Below are 17,844 nucleotides of genomic sequence, written 5' to 3' on the forward strand. Positions count from 1 at the left end.
GGAACACGTGATAAACAGACACGCATGCAGGTAAAACACCCATACACATTTAATAACAAAAGAATAAAGAAGAATTAGCTAGTGCCTGTTAATATTATAGTGTGTTACTATGGGTGTGTTCAACACAAACACAGTTCTTAGCACAGAGGATCAGAAAGAATTCACTTTGAGCCAAAACTTAGTGACTATCACTTTGCAACACAGATGAAGTTTGTGCTATACGACTTACTCCACCATAGAAGTAGTCCATGAGATCTTAAGTCACGGAACAAGTGCAGTCAAAAAGAAAGCAGTAAGTCAAAGCATTTACTGGTGAGAATCACAGGTAGGCAGAGTCTAGCAGTCGGTGAAACCCTCCTCCTCGGTTTTAGAGGCCATGTGATGAGAGTCTAACTTTTAGTTTAATGAAAACTAACAGTCTACTAAAAATACATTTTTAAAGATTTTATCTAATAGCCAGCGTGGTGGGAGTCAGAGGTGAGCAGTTGTCGTGGCCGGCATTGCTGAGAGCAATGTAAAAATACATTTTTAAAGATTTTATCTAATAGCCAGCGTGGTGGGAGTCAGAGGTGAGCAGTTGTCGTGGCCGGCATTGCTGAGAGCAGTAGGGGGACCTGGAAAGAAGGGTCCTGGTCGACAGAAACGCAAGACTCTGGTCTGGGCTCATCTGAGGAATGAAAGCATTCATACTGCTATTTATGCATAGTTTAGCTAGCTACTGTGATGTGGGCTATCTCTTTACAACACCACTACAGATAGCTCTGCAAGAAGAGTTTGAGTAAACCGTCTCTTGAACCCCTTTATCTGAATCCTTTCTTCCGCAGTTCCCCGCCCTTGGGACTTGTTTGCCGGTGAGGACATTTCTCATTAGAATTAGCCCGTGCCTGCAGCTTTCTGCAGTCACACAGCCACCTCTCTGTAGGATTTGCATCCCAGAAAGGAATGGCAGACCATCTGCACCCCACAGGCGATGACTATAGAAAGCACAAGAGGGCTGGAGAGAAAGCTCAAGGTTAGGGTCCCCCAAACCTAAGTAAAACCAAATACAGTAGTTCATGCACATCTATACTCCCAGGGTTCCTTGGGAGAGGTGGGAAGCAGGGACAGCAGGGTCCCCAGTGTGCAACCTGACACATAGAGTGGAGAATAATAAAGACACACTGCCTGAAAGAATGTGGAAGGTGGGGACTGACATGCAAGGCAGTCCTCTGACCTTGAAATGCAAGTGGCTACACTCAAACATGCACACACATGTGTGCATGCACAGGCATGCATGCACACACATACACAGAGAGACAGAGTTTTTGTTGTTGTTGTTTTTTTTTTTAAGTAGCCCAAGGTAATTTGATTCTAGAGCTTCAGCGTTTGGATTCTCCATTGTCACTAGGTTCTGTGGGTCATTTAATCTTGTAGAACCTTTAACTTAGTCCTGGCTCTTCCCTGGGAACTGAAGCAGGCAGGTGTAAACAGCAGAGGCCCCATGCTATGCTAAATGAAGAAAAGTGACATCGCCACCCATCACCTACATCACTTGTAAGCCTGAGTGATGACTTCCGGCACAGCTTGATCAAACGCTCACAGAATATCACCAGGCTGGCTTCTCTCTGCTGTTCAGTTATGCCTTCTGTATGATGTGTTTGTTCCCATGGCAGTAACCAGGAATCAATCTCTATTTACCAAATTCAAGACCAAGTTCAGTACAGCAATCTCAAAACAGTTGAATTATTCTTGAGTGGAGGAAATGTCTATCAGTTGCTGCCACACAGCATGGTCATACTGAGACATGTGCCCTTGATTCAGATAGACTCAGTCATTTAATCTTATGAGGGATCCCCTGAGTGGGCTAGAGAGATGCTCAGTGGTTAGGAGTGGTTGCTGCTTTGGCCAAGGACCCTAGTTCTGTTCCCAGCACCTACATGGGAGCTCATAACCATCTGTAATCCCAGTTCCCGGGTCTCTGACACCCTCTTCTGACCTCTGTGAGTTTCTATGCACACACGGTAACACTCAGGCACACACACATGTACACATAAAATTAAATAAATAAATAGATACTTTTTAAAAATCTGTTGAGCCTTGGGGGGGAACGTGGTTTACCTAGAAATGGGGCTAATGTGCCCTGCTAGGAGTATAGAGACGATGACCTAGCAATGAGAACAGGAGATTGTTTATAATAAATATGCATACCTACCCATTAAATTAAAATAAAAGTCAGAAAGCTGTGCCCCCGGCTCTTATTTGCTTGTACTATTTAAATGTGACAGGATGTGGTGCTATTTTGCCAAAGCCTCCCAGTGACTAGATGACAGGTGTCTTGAAATAAGGCAAGATATAAATATTTGATGACGGTATTTATTCTGAAGTTAATATTCGTCTCAGGGTAGATTGGAGTTTATAGTCTAAGGATACTTTCTAATTCTTTCAGACGCGGTATCACAGGAGGATAAATGTTAACATTTCAATTCAGTTCAACAAATCCTTATTGTTTGTAAACGTTTGTCAAGTTGAATTGAGTGGAATTAACATTTCAGTGAATAGCGCTGCAGGCTCTGTGACCTATATTTAAATATTTGAGAAAAACATCCCTCTGCTTTCGTGCTGTTATTCATAATGGGTTTTTGTACCCCTCGTCTTTCTATGCACCTGATGGACAATATATTCCTGGGGTCAGCAAGAGTCACATTATCCTCTTGTGCCCAATGTCGAGTGAAGGGAGCAGAGTCCTTTTGCCCCCTCCCTCTGAATGACTGGGAAATGATAGGCTTGGCAGCTGTTTCTCTAGGATTAAGAGTCTTAGAACCATGGTCTAATTTTTTTCTGTACTTACTAGTTGGCTTGTAGCCCTGGTTTTGTTTTGCTTTGAAGTCAAATATTGTCTCAGTTCTGGTGTGTGTTCTTTTGGTGTGAACCATGAGGTTGAAGCCAGATAGACTGGATGCCAGGATAAATACTCCAAATAACACTGTCTGCCTTTGTCCTAGGTTTACTATTGTTGTGAAGAGACATCATGGTTAAGACTGCTTATAAAAGAAAGCATTTAGTTGGGGCTTGCTTCCTGTTTCAGAGGGTTAGTTCGTGATGGTCATGACTAGGAATAGGGTGATAGGCAGGCAGTCAGGCAGGCATGGTACTCAAGCAGTAACAGAAAGTGCAAATGTAATCCAAAAGTTGGAGGCAGAGAGAGTGTATGACTAGGCCTAGCATGGGCTTTTGAAACCTCAAAGCCCACCCCTAGTGACACACCTTCTACAACAAGGCCACACCCCCTAATCCTTCCGAAATAGTTCCACCAACTGGAAACCAGACATTCAAATACATGAGCCTATGGGACCATTCTTACTCAAACCACCACACCCTTTTCAGTAGTATAAATAGTACTTCTCTGGTAACTGAACACTGCCATGAGCTGGGTTTGCAGAATCCCTTACACTCAGCAGTGGGTTCTCATCAGCCATCACAAACTGTCCCCAGAACTCACCCATGACAGGAGTCAGATCATCTGCTTCAGTCACAGGACAACAATTCTGATATTGTTTGTCTGTGAACCCACGGGCATTCAATCCAGGGTCTACCAGGTTTCACGCATCTTCTGAAAGCTCAGCTTCTCATCCTTCCTACTCTGCTCTGAGTAGAGTCAGATATTTTACCACTGAGAGGAATTAACTTCCCCCAGCAGATTACAGCAAGGTGGGTCTGATGAGGGCACCAAATTGAGGATGCCCATACATCATTAACATGCTGGTATACCTCAGATATTATTCCTCAGGCCCTCGATCAGGTGTCTTAGATACTGAAGACCCATGCAGCAATTCCCCTGCCAAGCCCAGCCAGAACCACCCTCCTATATTCCTGAATCTAAACAGAGCCTCATTCTGACATTGGTATGTTCGCCTAAGATGGAAGGACCAGATTTGGATAGACCAGTGTCCACACAATTATTTATCTTTCCCTGACAAAGTAAGAAAGGTATATTTTAAAACATTTTTATTTATTCTTTGACAATTTCATAATAAACAATGTAGTTTCTGTTTATATTCTCTCACACACAGTTCCTTCAACTCCTCTTGGATCTCCACCACATCCCCTCCCACTTCATGTCCTCCTGTTTAGTTTTGTTTGTCTAACAACCCACTGAGTCTAATTGGTGTTGCCCATATAGGCACAGGAATGGAGCCATTCACCAGAGCATGATCTACCAACCAGGGGCCACACCCCTAAAGACAGCTGACCCATCTTCCCCTGACAGCCCTCATCTCTCAGTAGCTCCTCATCCAGGAGTTGTTGTGAAGGCTTCCCCCATCCATGTTGGAACGTTGGCTGGGTTGATCTTGTGCAGGCAACCACAGCAGCTGGGACTTCATGGGTACGGGGTCATGTAGTGTCTAGAACAGACTGTTTCATCTCTGTCCTCCCAGCCTCTGGAAGGGCACATATGTTTAAGAGGTGAAGGACTCTGATCACGTGGGCCATCAGAAATCCAGAAAGAAGAGAAGGGGACCACTGTTAGGGATTCTTCTACTCTTGGTGTGACCCTCCCATTCCAACTGGGATCACAGCATTTCTCTCTGGAGATAGCAGTGATTCAAAATTCCTTCTCTTTGGGTTGTTGGGGAATCAGTGTTCCTTTGAGCCCAACGCAGGGTGTACCGAGTGAGCTGAAAGCCTGCTTGGGGCGTAACTACTCATCTTCTAGGGCTGGGAGATGGTTAAGGAGGAAAATAAAAGCTTGAGAACTCACTGCCCACATCAAAAGGCAGCATAAGGTTGGAGAAGTGGATCAATGTTAAGAGTGCTTGCTGATCCTACAGAGGACTGGAGGTCTATTCCTAGCTCCCTTGTGAGGCAGTTCATAACTGCCTGTAACTCCAGATCCAGGGGATGTGGTGCCCTCTTATGGTCAACATGGGCACCTGTGCACATGCACACATCCAGATGTGCATGTACCACAGAGAGAGAGAGAGAGAGAGAGAGAGAGAGAGAGAGAGAGAGAGAGAAAGAGAGTTGTTTTTTTTTTAAAGAAAAGAGAAAAACTAGGTACATTGGCTATACCTGTAATCACAGGGCTGAGGACTCTGTGACAGGAGTATTGTAGAGTAAATAATAAAAACCCAGAGACAGATTTGGGGTTCAACCAAAAATCAGAAAAGCGAAGGAGCCAAGTCACTAGAGAAGTCTTACCTCTACCAAGTCTGAGCAACCGCAGACTAAACAGACCAAGAAGGCTGAGCAGACTAAGTAGACTAAGCAGCCCAAGCCTCTTTCTCCTCTCATTTTATATTCCCTCTAGTGCTGGGATTAAATGTGTGACTCCCTAGTATTGGGATTAAAGGTGTGACTCCCTAGCACTGGGATTAAAGGTGTGAGCAGCTACCACCTGGATTTGTTTCTGTACTGATCTTACGTAGCCCAGGGTGACCTTGAACTCACAGAGATCCATCTGCTTCTGTTTCCTAAATCCTGGGATTAAAGGTGTGTACCACCACTGCCAGACCTATAGTGGCTTAGTTTTCTCCTTCTGATCTTTAGGCAAGCTTTATTTATTAAAACATAAATAAAATATTACTATAGAGGGTTCTGTGATTATTGCTGGCTGGGTAGTCTAGGAAAATCGGTAACTCCAGGTTTAATGAGAGATCCTGTTTTAAGTAGAAAACACACAATGTTGACCTATTACCCCCCCACACACACATGCAGACATGTACAAATACGTGCACACGCGCACACGCGCACACACACACACACATACACACACACACACACAAACTCACATGAAGGGAAGGAGGAAGAGGGAAAGGGAGGGGCTGTGAAGAGCGGATGATTGTGTATTTCTGATGCCTCCTAGAGAAGCCAGCCCTGTTTCACACCCAAGGCTACCTGTTGCATGGAGCACCTTCTGCCCCTGTTTCACACCCAAGGCTACCTGTGGTTTTGAGCTCCTTCCAGCCCTGTTTCACACCCAAGGCTACCTATTGCTTGAAGCTCCTTTAGGCCTTTGTTGGCATTCTTGTTAAATGGATGTTCACTGGGGGGCAATTTTTAAAGCAGGCTCGAAGAAGCATTTGTATGAATCTCAACGGCAACAACAACCTGCAGAGGCTTCCATTTTGCTGCTTTACTGGGTCTCCAGCTGCCGTTTGTCAATCCCCCTGACACACAATCTGCAGTCTCTAGGGTAAAATTCATTTCTTAGGCTTGTGTGAAATGCTGGGGGCTTAACCATTTCCTGTCTGGAGAAAGTCACTGGTGCTGCCTAGTGCTTTTGGGGTCTTAGAAGAAGGAAGGGCAGAACCGGAAGGTTTAGCATTTTTATATTAATTTTCTCTATACTGATCATTTAAGGGGCTGGAGAGATGGCTCGGTGGCTGAGAACACAAGCTCTTTCAGAGGACCTGAGCTCTATTCCCATAACTCATTTTAAATGACTCACTCCAGCACTGGGGGTCTAACATACTTTTCTTATCTCTGTAGGAACTCACATACATGTAACATGCACACATACAGACACACACACACAGAGACACACACACACACACCTGAGGCTCATAAGCACACACAAATAGAACACCTTGATAATTTGGAAGAAAACCCAGCGGCAACAGAATTAAGCGTGAGGCTGCTATACACCACACAAGAGCAGATATACCTTCTGTTAGAGGTAGAGCATACAGGGAGCAGATGGAGAAACCCCCAGCGCTCTGGGAGCCTCCATGTATCCTCCAGAAGAAATTCTGTGGCGTCACCTAGAGATAAACTCAGCCTGGAGTGTGGCAGGGGAACTCTGAAGTGGCTGGAGAACTGAGAATGTGATCGCAATGGCTGTTTCCAGCAAGGAAATAATGGCTGTTCTAGAAGGACAAATCAAATCTTAGCTGGTAAAAATTTATTCACTTTTGTCCTATGTGTCTGAGTGTTGTGTATGTGCATCACTCTATGCCTGCTATCTACCGGGGTCAGAGGAAGGTGCTGGATCTCCTGAAACTGAGGCCAGGAGAGGGTGACAGATCCCTTGGGGCTGCAGTTACAGGTACCTGTGAGGTACCATGTGGGTGCTGGGAACTGAGCATGGGTCCTCGGAAGCCAGTAAGTCTTCTCAACTGCTGAGCCATCTCTCTAGCTCTAGAGGTCAAACATTTAAATGTGACATCCTGGAGAGTGGAAGGTCTGTAGCATTAGGAAGGAAATGTTTTAGATAAGATGTTGGTTATTGTACAGGCAGCATCAAGACAGAGTACTAAGGTAAGCTTTTTCCCCCAATGCTGATATATATATATATATCCCTTTTCTCCTCTGTCTTCTGTACCAAACTTACCGGGAGGCATGAGAATGAAGTTGTTGAAACTGGCATTATTTGTACAGTAGGCTACTTGGATGGCCCTGATAGAAAGGTGTCTGCCCCCAACCAGAATGTATATCTCTTATCTGACTTCTTCCATATAATATTAGGGTTTCTAAAAAAATAAAACCGTTTTATTTTTAGGTTGCTTTTATATATTTAAGAATTATACATAGCAAATCACCTGCATAAATGCAGACAGATATGACCCAGAATGTATTTGGATTCCCTTCCAACATCCCATTTCATGTATGAAGATTCAGGTTCCTTACAGAAGTCTTTCTGCATTAGTGACTCTGACGTATGCTCTGTGAGACATTTGGCCTCTAGGAGCTATCGCTAGTTGATCTTCCAGAAGGAAGTGCCATCAACACGGTCTAAGTTGCTTGGGCAATATGAATTTCTCTACTCTTCCCCTGGACAGTCCAGTGCAATCAGGATGTGCAATGCTCTGGAAAGGTCTGTAACTGAAGACCTCAGCCTCCTCCAGTCAGGGACACTGATGACAGCAGCCTGATGTCACTGCGGGAGCCGTGTTCTGGCTGAGATCATTTTTTCGCCAACCATTAGTAGAGAGTTGGGTCTGACTCAGCCAGTAAGATGCAAGAAGGCTTCTACAGACCTTGGGGAAGATGGTCTTGCTGCATAAAGAGAGGCGGGTGCCTGAAAAGAATGTCTTTGCTCTAGTCCTGACTGTCCCTTCTGGAGACACTAATGTGTAAACGCGGGATGCAGGCTGCCTCAGCTGTTGAAAGGAGGTCGCTTGCTTGCCCGGCCGCCCAGAACCGAAATAATCATACAGAAACTGTATTATTTAAATCATTGCTTGGCCCATTAGCTCTAGCTTCTTATTGGCTAATTCTTAAATATTAATTTAACCCATCTCCATTAATCTGTGCACAAAGGCATAAAATGAGCAGAATAACTTCCAACCCTACTGTGGTTTTTGCCTCTCTTTCAAGTATGCAATCTTGAACAGCATACAATGCCTACCTTAACATTTTACTTTTGCTGGGATCTTCACGCAGACCATGGAGATAAAACTAACTTTTGTCTTACTTTTAAAAGATTTACTTATAACTTTATGTGTGCATGTCTGTGAGTGTGTGAGCATATGTGCTGGGGGAGTGCCCATCCGTGCCAGTGTTTAGGGACATCAGAAGAAAGTGTTGGGTGCCCCTTGTCTATCATCCTCCACCCAAAACATCAAGTGTAAAATGTATCTCTGTGTGTGTCTACATGATTAATTTTTTTCCTAGTTGATTCACAAGTGTGATTTCTTCCATTAGAAAGTATGGCCACAGGGCAGCTTCCAACCAGTCTAACATCTACTCACTATTCCTGGTTCTGGTACCCATCACCATGGGGAAACACGGTTTATCATCAATGTTTTCATTAGCATTTCTTTGATGGCCACTGATCTCGAACATTTTTTCTGATACTTACTGATGACTAGAATCACTTTCTGCTGTGTGTTGAAGGTTCTAAGACTTTTACTACTTTATACCATGTCCTGAAATCAATATTCAGGGATGTGAATATGCATGTAGCATATCAATACTTCTGTGACTCTCTCTGTGTGTTCATGCATCATAATTGTTCAAGGTAAAAGATTTATATGACTAATGGAATTTTCTAAGATTTTGTGTATTTAAAAATGATATCTATGAGCAAGGATCAATATTATATCTTCAGTAAAAATGATATATAAATAAAATTGAGAGGAAATAAAAGACCAAATTTTATAAACTAGCATTTTGTATCCACATTCTAGAATGGTCTGTAACAAGTGATGTAACAATAAAAAACACAAAACAAAAACAAGCTGGGCAGTGGTGGCACTTACCTTTAATCCCAAAGTAGGATCTCTGTGAGTTTGAGGCCAGCCTGGTCTACAGAGTGAATTCTAAGACAGCCAAAACTGTTTCACAGAGAAACCCTGTCTCAAAAAAACTAAGAAAGAAAAGAAAACAAGCAAAACCCCACCTCTTCACATGGTTTCTAGGGTTTTCTGACTTGTCATGGCAATTCTTTACTAGAAAAAAGGCTGCATTGGTTTGGTTTCTGAAGTAATCAAATGAGACTTGAGGTTCCCAAGAGTTAATTGACTATAAAGAATTTAATATGATGCTCAGGTTGCCATGGCTACATGGTGAGCTCATAAGTTGTGAAGCCAGTTCCTGCTGGTGAGTGTCTTTCTTCCTTCCTTCCTTCCTTCCTTCCTTCCTTCCTTCCTTCCTTCCTTCCTTTCTTTCTTTCCTTCCCTTTTTTCTTTCCTTCCTTCCTTCCTTTCTTTCTTTCCATTTTTTTTATTCCCCTTTTTCCATTTAGAGGAGAGTACAATAATTCTCTGGCAAACATTTTTCTTTCCGAAGTTGTGTACAGTTCCTTAAATGCATTTGACCCCCTAAACTTGAAATGCTTGCTCAAACATGGTAAGATTTTTAAGTTTGTGATCAGATCAGTTGTTTCCAAGGTCAAATATTTCAAGCTTTTACATTTATAATTTTTGTTCTTTCAGAGAGTTTCATACATAAATATGGTATTTATATTATTTATATCCCCCAGATCCTCCTGTGTCCCCCACACACAAATGTGACCTCTCTTTCTTCAGTTAGTATTACACACACACACACACACACACACACACACACACAGGTGCACGCACTGGTGCACACATTCATTGTTGCTCATATGTACATGTGTTTAGGGTTGACCACTTGGACCTGGATAACCTATCAAAGGATTTTCCTTGTAGAAAACAACTTCTCCCTGAGTACACATTTATTGCCTATAGCTCTTTACATAGAAGTGGACCTTGTGAAATGCCCCTGTTTAAGTGTAGATAAAAGCCAAACCGCAAGAGACGAGTTGGGCACTGTTATTCACACAGTTGAGTGCCATTGTACATCTGCTCTAATCATATCCCAAGTCTCGTGTATCTGAGACCTTTGCTTATAATGAAATGCTGCTCTTTATATTCAGTGGGCCACCATAGACACCCTGGCTCTATTTGCACCCCTTGCTTATGACTCGATACTGATTGGTGCTCCTCTTGCCCTCTGTTCTGGCCATGGAAATGACCAGTTTAGACTTTTCGGTCTTAAACTTAAAATCCAAGCAAAAGTAACACATCAAAAATGCTCCCTGTAACCTAGCAAAATTGTTCAAATACCTATGCTGAATCCTCACCAAGGAGGTGGGTATAATGAAGGCTGGTGATGGCTCAGTGGCTAAGGGCACCTGCAGACAACCCAGGTTGGGTTCCCAACACCCACATGACTACTCACAGCTAACTGTACCTCCAGTTCCAGGAGATCTGATGCTTTCTTCAGTACTCCACAGGAACTGCATGCACATGGTACATGCAAGGCACTCATACACATAAAGTAAAATAAATAAACCCAATAAAAATTTCTAAAAGCAATAGGGTATGACATGACTCACTCTGTTTGACTTTCACACCAAGATTAAACCTCATCTTAGAACGTGAGATTGGCCTCATCAACAAGATGTGTCCTCCTAGGAAGGCCCAGGGTGTGGTCCTACAGATGTGCTCAGGGAGCTCAGCCTGTGCCTCGTGCACCCAAACCCCAGTTCTGCAGCAGAAGCAATGCTTTGGGTTATGGAAGTCAATTCATGGTATTTGGGAATTGCAGATGATTAATATTGCTGTTTTAAAATAACATTGTTTTACTTTTAGGTACCTGGTAGACGAAATCAAGAAGAGAGAAGGATTCAAGTTACTGATGGAAGTAAGTGCTTGTGGGGTTGCACTCCTGGCCCTGCCAATTAACAGTGATGGAGGCAGCCATTGTCTAATCTGTTGTATTGTGCCAGTTTTGTGTTGCAGGCTAAGAAACAAGTCATTAGCTTAATTCATACAGTCCATTATGTTAATTGACTGTATTAGTGAACATTTTTTTCCTTGCTTGGATTCACAGAGAATACACTTGCCTTTAAGTGTTGAAAATTAAAATGCTCAATAATAATTAGCAGGGATAATACTGAATAAATTATGACCTCTTTCTTGATACAGAAATGGCACAGTGATTGTGTTGCAAACACTGTGCCTGTGTATGCAGGACTGACTAAGGGAGTATAAAGCGTGCACACACGCTCTCTTTATATGGAATAATGAGCACTGTGAGCTGCGGAGCAATGGGAAATGGGATGTTTCATTGTAGATGTTGGATCTCTTGCTGTGTATAAGAAGTCAGGTGATTCGGAAGATGAATGTATGAATGTTTTTGCTAAAATATCAAGTAAGGAAATATAAAATCCCCTCTGTGTGTATGTGTGTGGGGGGGGAATTCATATACATGAGTGTGTGCACACATATGCAGAAGGCCAGAGCAAGTCATTAGGTGTCCTCCTCTATATTGCGATAGGGGCTCTCGCTGGACCATTAGTTTGTCTTCCAACCAGACTGACTGTTCTTGTAGCTGGTGCAATCTTCCTGTTTCTGCCACCCAATGTTGAGGTTACAGGCATGCTTAGCAATGCCTGCCTTTTTACCTGAGTGATGGGAATCCCAACTCAGGTCCTCACATACCCAAACAAGGATTTTTACCTATTGGTGCCTCTCTCAAACCCAAGAACCCTGCTTCATTTGGACTGTAGTTTTTATTTATGTGTATGCATGTGTCTGCTTTCACTTACAACTCATGACCAACCATGTAGGGGCTGGACTGCCCACCTGGAACTGGACCCTCCCACATCAATCATCAACAAAAGAGTGTCCCACAGACATGCCAGCTGGCACATGGCGAGGCGTGTGAACATAGTGCAGTTGCCTGTGGAGGGTGGAAGATGGTGTGGAATCTTGTGGCACTGGAGTAACAGGCTGCTGTGAACTGCCTGATGTGTGTGACAGAACTGAACTCAGGCCCTCTGCAGGAGCACTGTGTGCCCTTAACCACCGAGCCATCTCTCCAGCCCGTTGTTTCATTCTGACTTTTAAGAACTGTGAAGGGCACGGGTATCTTAGATCTTTGAAACCTCATTGCGATCTTTAAACTAATGTAAAACCAATTATAGATTCCGCTATAGGAAGTCTAGATAATCTGCGCTAATCTTTTATTCAGCAAGATACATTGCGTTCCTGTGTGTGCTTACAGTTCCGACCTCCAGAAATACTTAAGACAAAATAGGGCCCTACTCAATGCTCATATTCCAGTGGGAAGTGAAAAGGAAGCACCAAGTAGTTAGGAGCCTTCAGCAAGGAGATATGCTCAAGAGGAATACTCTAGAATGCGTGTAAATAACGTTATCAGTGTTCCGATTGCTGTAACGGAGACACTGCACTAGCAGGGTGAAATTCTGAAATTAGGGCGGGAGAGATGGCTCAGCTGGGAAAGGGCTTGCCTTCCGAGCACGAGGACCTGAGTTTACCAGCCAGCCACCCACATAAAAGCTAGCAAAGAAAGACAAGTGTGGTGGCGAATGCTTATTTCACTGCCCTAGGTTTGTGTCTCTGTTGCTGGGATCAAACCCTGACTGAAAGCAACTTGGGAAGGCAAGGGTTTACTTCTGCTTACAGATTTCAGTCTATGGTTAATGGAAGGCAAGAACCTGGAGGTAGGAACTGACACAGGAGCCATGGCAGAATGCTGCTTGCTGTCTTGCTCAGCCTGCTTTCTTAGACAACTCAGGACCATCTGCCTAGGGGTTGGACTGCCCACTGTGGATTGGGCCCTCCCACATCAATCATCAATAAAACAGTGCCCCAGAGACTTGCCAAGGGGCATGTGGGGAGGTATGTGTACATGAATGCAGTTGCCTCTGGAGGCCAGAAGATGGCGTCCGATCCCACGGAGCTGGCGTTACAGGCTGTCAGGCGGACAAGAAGACTAAGAACCCCATTCACCTAACATGCTGATCTCTAGTTCCACCCATCTGTCTCTGCAAAAATCATTTCGTTCATTACAGCCAGGCGGATGCATCCTTTAGCTTTAGTCTTCAGCTGTTCTCATGTTGGCAGATCTCTCGGCTGGCTCTGTGGCTTATGAATATCTATGCACACAGAGAGAGGAGCCAGTGGTCACACTGTTGGTTTAAGTTAGAGTCACATCTTATATTTTCCTGACTTTGAGTTTCCCCTTTGTTTGTTTGTTTTTTTTTTTGTTTTGTTTTTTTGCAAATTTGGGTTCCTTTGTTTGGATAGTGCGCATGTGAGACACTGTGCACTTTGGAACCGCATGGTGGGTTTTTGTTTGTTTTTATAAGGTTGAGAGTACAAGTGCAGAGGGGAAAAGATGACATGATCAAATGCCACAGATAACTTCTTCTGAAAAACCCGGGAAAGGGGAGGAAGGATACTTAGCACCATCTCTGGAGAATTAAATTCATATTGTTGTAAGGTTAGGTTTAATTGTTAGGCAGACTTGGGCTCTGGGTATTTTTTTTTAAAGATTCATCTATTTTTATTTTTAATTATCTCTGTATGTGTGTCCATATGTGGGTATGTGAACCTTCATGTAGTACCTACAGAGGCCTAAAGAGGGCATTAGAACCTCTGGAGCTGGTGCTGCAGGTGTTTGGGAGCTGCTCAAAGTGGATGCTGGAAACTGAGCTCCGATCCTCCACAAGAGTGGTCCATGATCTTACCAGCTGAGCCACCTCTCTAAACCCATGAGTATTTCTTTCCTGTAGAAGCCAGCTGGCTCCTATAGAATAGGAGGTTTCCTGTATAACCCTTTCAGAATTTGTACTACAGGGTTTTGGCTTTTTATCTTTATTGCTGGATCTGAGAATCAAAGCTGAGTCCAAAAGCAGCTTGTGCCCCACCGCTGAGCTGCAGCCACGCCCTGCTATAAAGGCAGCATGTGCCCCACCGCTGAGCTGCAGCCACACCCTGGTACAAAGGCAGCTTGTGCCCCACCGCTGAGCTGCAGCCACACCCAGGTACAAAGGCGTTTATATTTGATTTACATTTGTCTCCCTTGATGTTTGTTTCAAGAAATAAAGTAGAATTAGGCCTTAAATTTCACATATAAGTGTGAAATTCATTTTAAAATGAAGGGGAAGAGAGAGACAGAGAGGGGGAGAAGAGGAGGGGAGAGAGAGAGACAGAGAGACAGAGACAGAGCAAGAGAGATGCTAAGTACAATTTACATTAGAAATTGTAAGTGAGCATAGGAAAATAGGGCACCTAGCACTTGAATGTCTTCTCCTGGAAAGAGCTAAAGCAATGTCTATCTTCTTGAAGATGATTGAAAGTTATCATTTCAAATGAATTCTGCATTATTCATGGTCCCCCTGAAAACCATAACTCTGTCTTTTCTTTTGTGTTGGATCTAAGATCTGATAGTTCTTTTCCTAGAGGTATACTCCTTCTCAGACTCCTGTTCATATTTTCATTTCAGTCTCATGGGTGAGTCTGAATTATTCACCTTTATGTTCTTGTCTTCCTAAATTCTACATTAGGAAGTGTTATCGTGATTCATAGACTTTTAGGGGCATGAGGGATATCTTGTCAACCTCCTGTGCACGGCAGGAGGTCTCACCTAGAGCCTGGATGATGGGCTTCAAACTGTGCCTAAACAGCCTCCTGCTGTGAAGGACTTGCTGGTTCTGCCTCATCCAGAGAGCTCTGAATGCCGTGCTCTAGCTCTGGGTGCTTGCCCCCATGAGTGCTCAGCTCCTCGTGAATTACCTTCAATAGCGTCTCCCACCCAGCTTGATGCAATCGTGGGGACCTCTTTACTTGATGAAATCTAACACATCTCATTTAAATGACTTGGACTTCTACTGTTTATTTTACACAGTTCCCCACTCCATCTTGAAGTTCCCACCTGCCATGGTTTCTTTGACCTCCTCCTGTGACTTTCTCTTCTCAGCTTGTCTAATACCATTGGGATACTCTTTTCTGCTCTCTTGCCATTCTTCCTTTACCCCATCAGTATAGGTTCCTGGAAGATTCTGTTGTCTGGGTTTGGCATCTGTTGTCATTGTGTTTAACTCCACCCTGAACTTCTGTGTATGCTTATCCTGTAGTTTCCCCTAGACTCCACAGAAACTTCATCTCCAGCTCACCTCTCCTGAAGTTGATATGTAAGCCTTTTTCTTACCAAAAGTTCACATTCTTCTTTGGGTTACTAGAACCATGATCAGTCCAAGCAAAACTGCTGATGGTGTCTTTCCCCACCCCTCTTTTCTGCTTCATCTTCCCCTCCCCATCTTGGCTAAGAGCCAATCACTTTTCAGGTTGGCAGCACTTGCCCCTTGCACCTAAACCCTCTCTAGCCCATCTCAGGCTTGAGTGACTTTGTGAAACGTAGGTTATAGTCAGGCTGCCACTCTGCTCTGTCTCCCTGCTGCCTCTAGAGTCAAGCTGAGCAGCCGGGCATGGCATGTGGGGAGGCCCACTGCAAAGCCAACTGTATCTCTATTTCTGCCTTAATTTTTTGCCATTGAACTCTGCCCTCTGCTCATTCTTAACTATTTTTCAGTCCTCTGAAGACTCTGGTGTCCCCCGATGCACTATCAATTTCTGACAATAAGAGCAGTCTCTCTTTGGATAGCCCCCATTCATTGCCAATCAGCCACTTCACCCACTCCCTTCGGAGTCTCTGAGTTCCTGGGCACAGGCATACAACATAAGTGATTTTCTCATTCTAATTTCTCCTCCAGTTTCTACAACACGGAAATTCTGTTTCCGATGCTGAGCAATTTGGTTGACCTTCTTTAGATACTCTATACATCTTAGGATTCCCTTTCAAATATGGTATCCAAAAACATTCATAGTGATTTGTCTCAGCTAGTGCAGATTTTAATGAGGCTGTACATCCACTTGAAAAGGACATCTCCTGCTACCGGGATGGCCCCCAGGAATAGTCATTAACCTCACAGAGTGCCTGCTGTGTGGCAGATATGCTACCAACCGCTGGAAATAAATTCCCTTTCTGCTCATGCAGCAGAGCCCATGGTGCAGACAGTGTCACCCACATTACAGTGTAGGAAGCAGAGGCCCAGAACTTGTGGTGTTTGTCTAAGGTAAGACGTGGTGAAGGGCTGGGGAAATGGAAGTCAATAACATGCTTACTGTACAAACAAAATGACCCGAGTCACACTCGCATGCATGCACACACACACACACACACACACACACACACACACACACACTCACTCGCATGCATGCACACACAGAAATGTGGCCTAATGAGTTTGGAATTCCAGTCTTGTGACTCTAAACCATGGGCTTTATCCCGGCTGACATCTTTAAACAGTGCTGCAATCTTGTTTTCAAAAAAAGAATGTAAAGTCTTTTGAAATCCTCCTTGTCAGCTTCTCCTTCATTCTATGTTTGCATAATTTAATCTACTGCTAGAGTCTGCATTTAGACCTAATAACATACATCATGCCACCTTCTTTTTTGTTACTGATAGATGGTGTATAAACCAAATACAACTTTGTTTTATAGACTTGAACTTAATACCTATTGGGAGTCACTAATTAATTTTTCAATAACCCTTCCTAGTACTGATAACAAAGCACCTGTTTTCCTCTTTGATAAACAGAATATAACGGAAGGAGTCCTGAAAAGATTAGGGTAGCGTACTGGCTGCCACCATTTCCCCCACCCCTCACCACACGGTCAGTTTCCTCTCTGTACCTTCCAAGTGTTATGGTCTGTAGAGAATCTGGACCAAGTGCACTCCGAGGGTGCTCAGAACTCATGCTTTCACACGTGAAGGAAATGAAGAGTAAAGGCATCTGCATGATTCCTCTCTAAAAACGGCCATTAGCGCTTGGAGGTGCTTGCAGAAAGTCACGCACAAGACAGAAGCTGCGGAAAGAAGGACCTAGGAGACAACTCAAGCATGTTCTTCGTGAACATTTCAGGACCTTCCTCCTCCTCACTCATTTTGGGGGTGGCTGAAGTGAATGTATGCCACCAATGGGGGCTCAAGCGTCCTCCAGTGAAGTGGCCAAAGGGCTTCGCGCTTTGTCAGCTCTCCCTTCAGGGAGCCTAGCCACTCACCAGGATGTTGAGCAGTAGGGGCCACAGAAGATGTTACCATCACAAGGGCTAAAAGAGAGTTGTACAAGGAAACAGACCTGAATAGCCTGGCCTAGGGCCTGCTTGAGACATAGGTGGTATGCCACACAGATAAGCTGTTGTGATATGTTTTGTAGTCTTTTCATACAAATGTCAATGAATAAAAATTGACAATGCAGTAAGGTCTGTTTTCAAAAACAGAAAAACAAAGTGGCCCAGTAACTTAAAATGAGAAGGATATATGTAGATAAATGTATAAGCAGATGAAGAAGGTAGATATATAGATGAAGGATAGACAATCAGAAAGTAGAAATGATACATAGATATAGCAGTTCATACACACATATACATACACACATACATCTATATTTATACACACATGGGACATACATACATACACTGGTTTACAATGGCCTGAGCCGTGAGAGGAGATCTTATAGAGATGCAATAGTTCCCTAAAGTGTTCAGTTCAGGCATAGCTGACCTATAGAAAGTGTTCAGTTCAGGC

General features: G+C 43.7%; 1 protein-coding gene across 1 annotated transcript in view; it reads left to right on the plus strand.

Moving 5' to 3' along the window:
* The window catches only part of Gadl1 (glutamate decarboxylase like 1), a 178,774-nt gene that overhangs the window by 110,685 nt on the left and 50,245 nt on the right, over positions 1–17,844 (plus strand). The window contains exon 13 of the mRNA XM_005348054.3: positions 11,037–11,088. Coding sequence (XP_005348111.2) covers positions 11,037–11,088 — 52 coding nt within the window. The remainder of the gene's footprint in view (positions 1–11,036; positions 11,089–17,844) is intronic.

This window comes from Microtus ochrogaster, chromosome 5 (assembly GCF_000317375.1).
Source record: "Microtus ochrogaster isolate Prairie Vole_2 chromosome 5, MicOch1.0, whole genome shotgun sequence".
In the NCBI taxonomy this organism is placed as follows: domain Eukaryota; kingdom Metazoa; phylum Chordata; class Mammalia; order Rodentia; family Cricetidae; genus Microtus; species Microtus ochrogaster.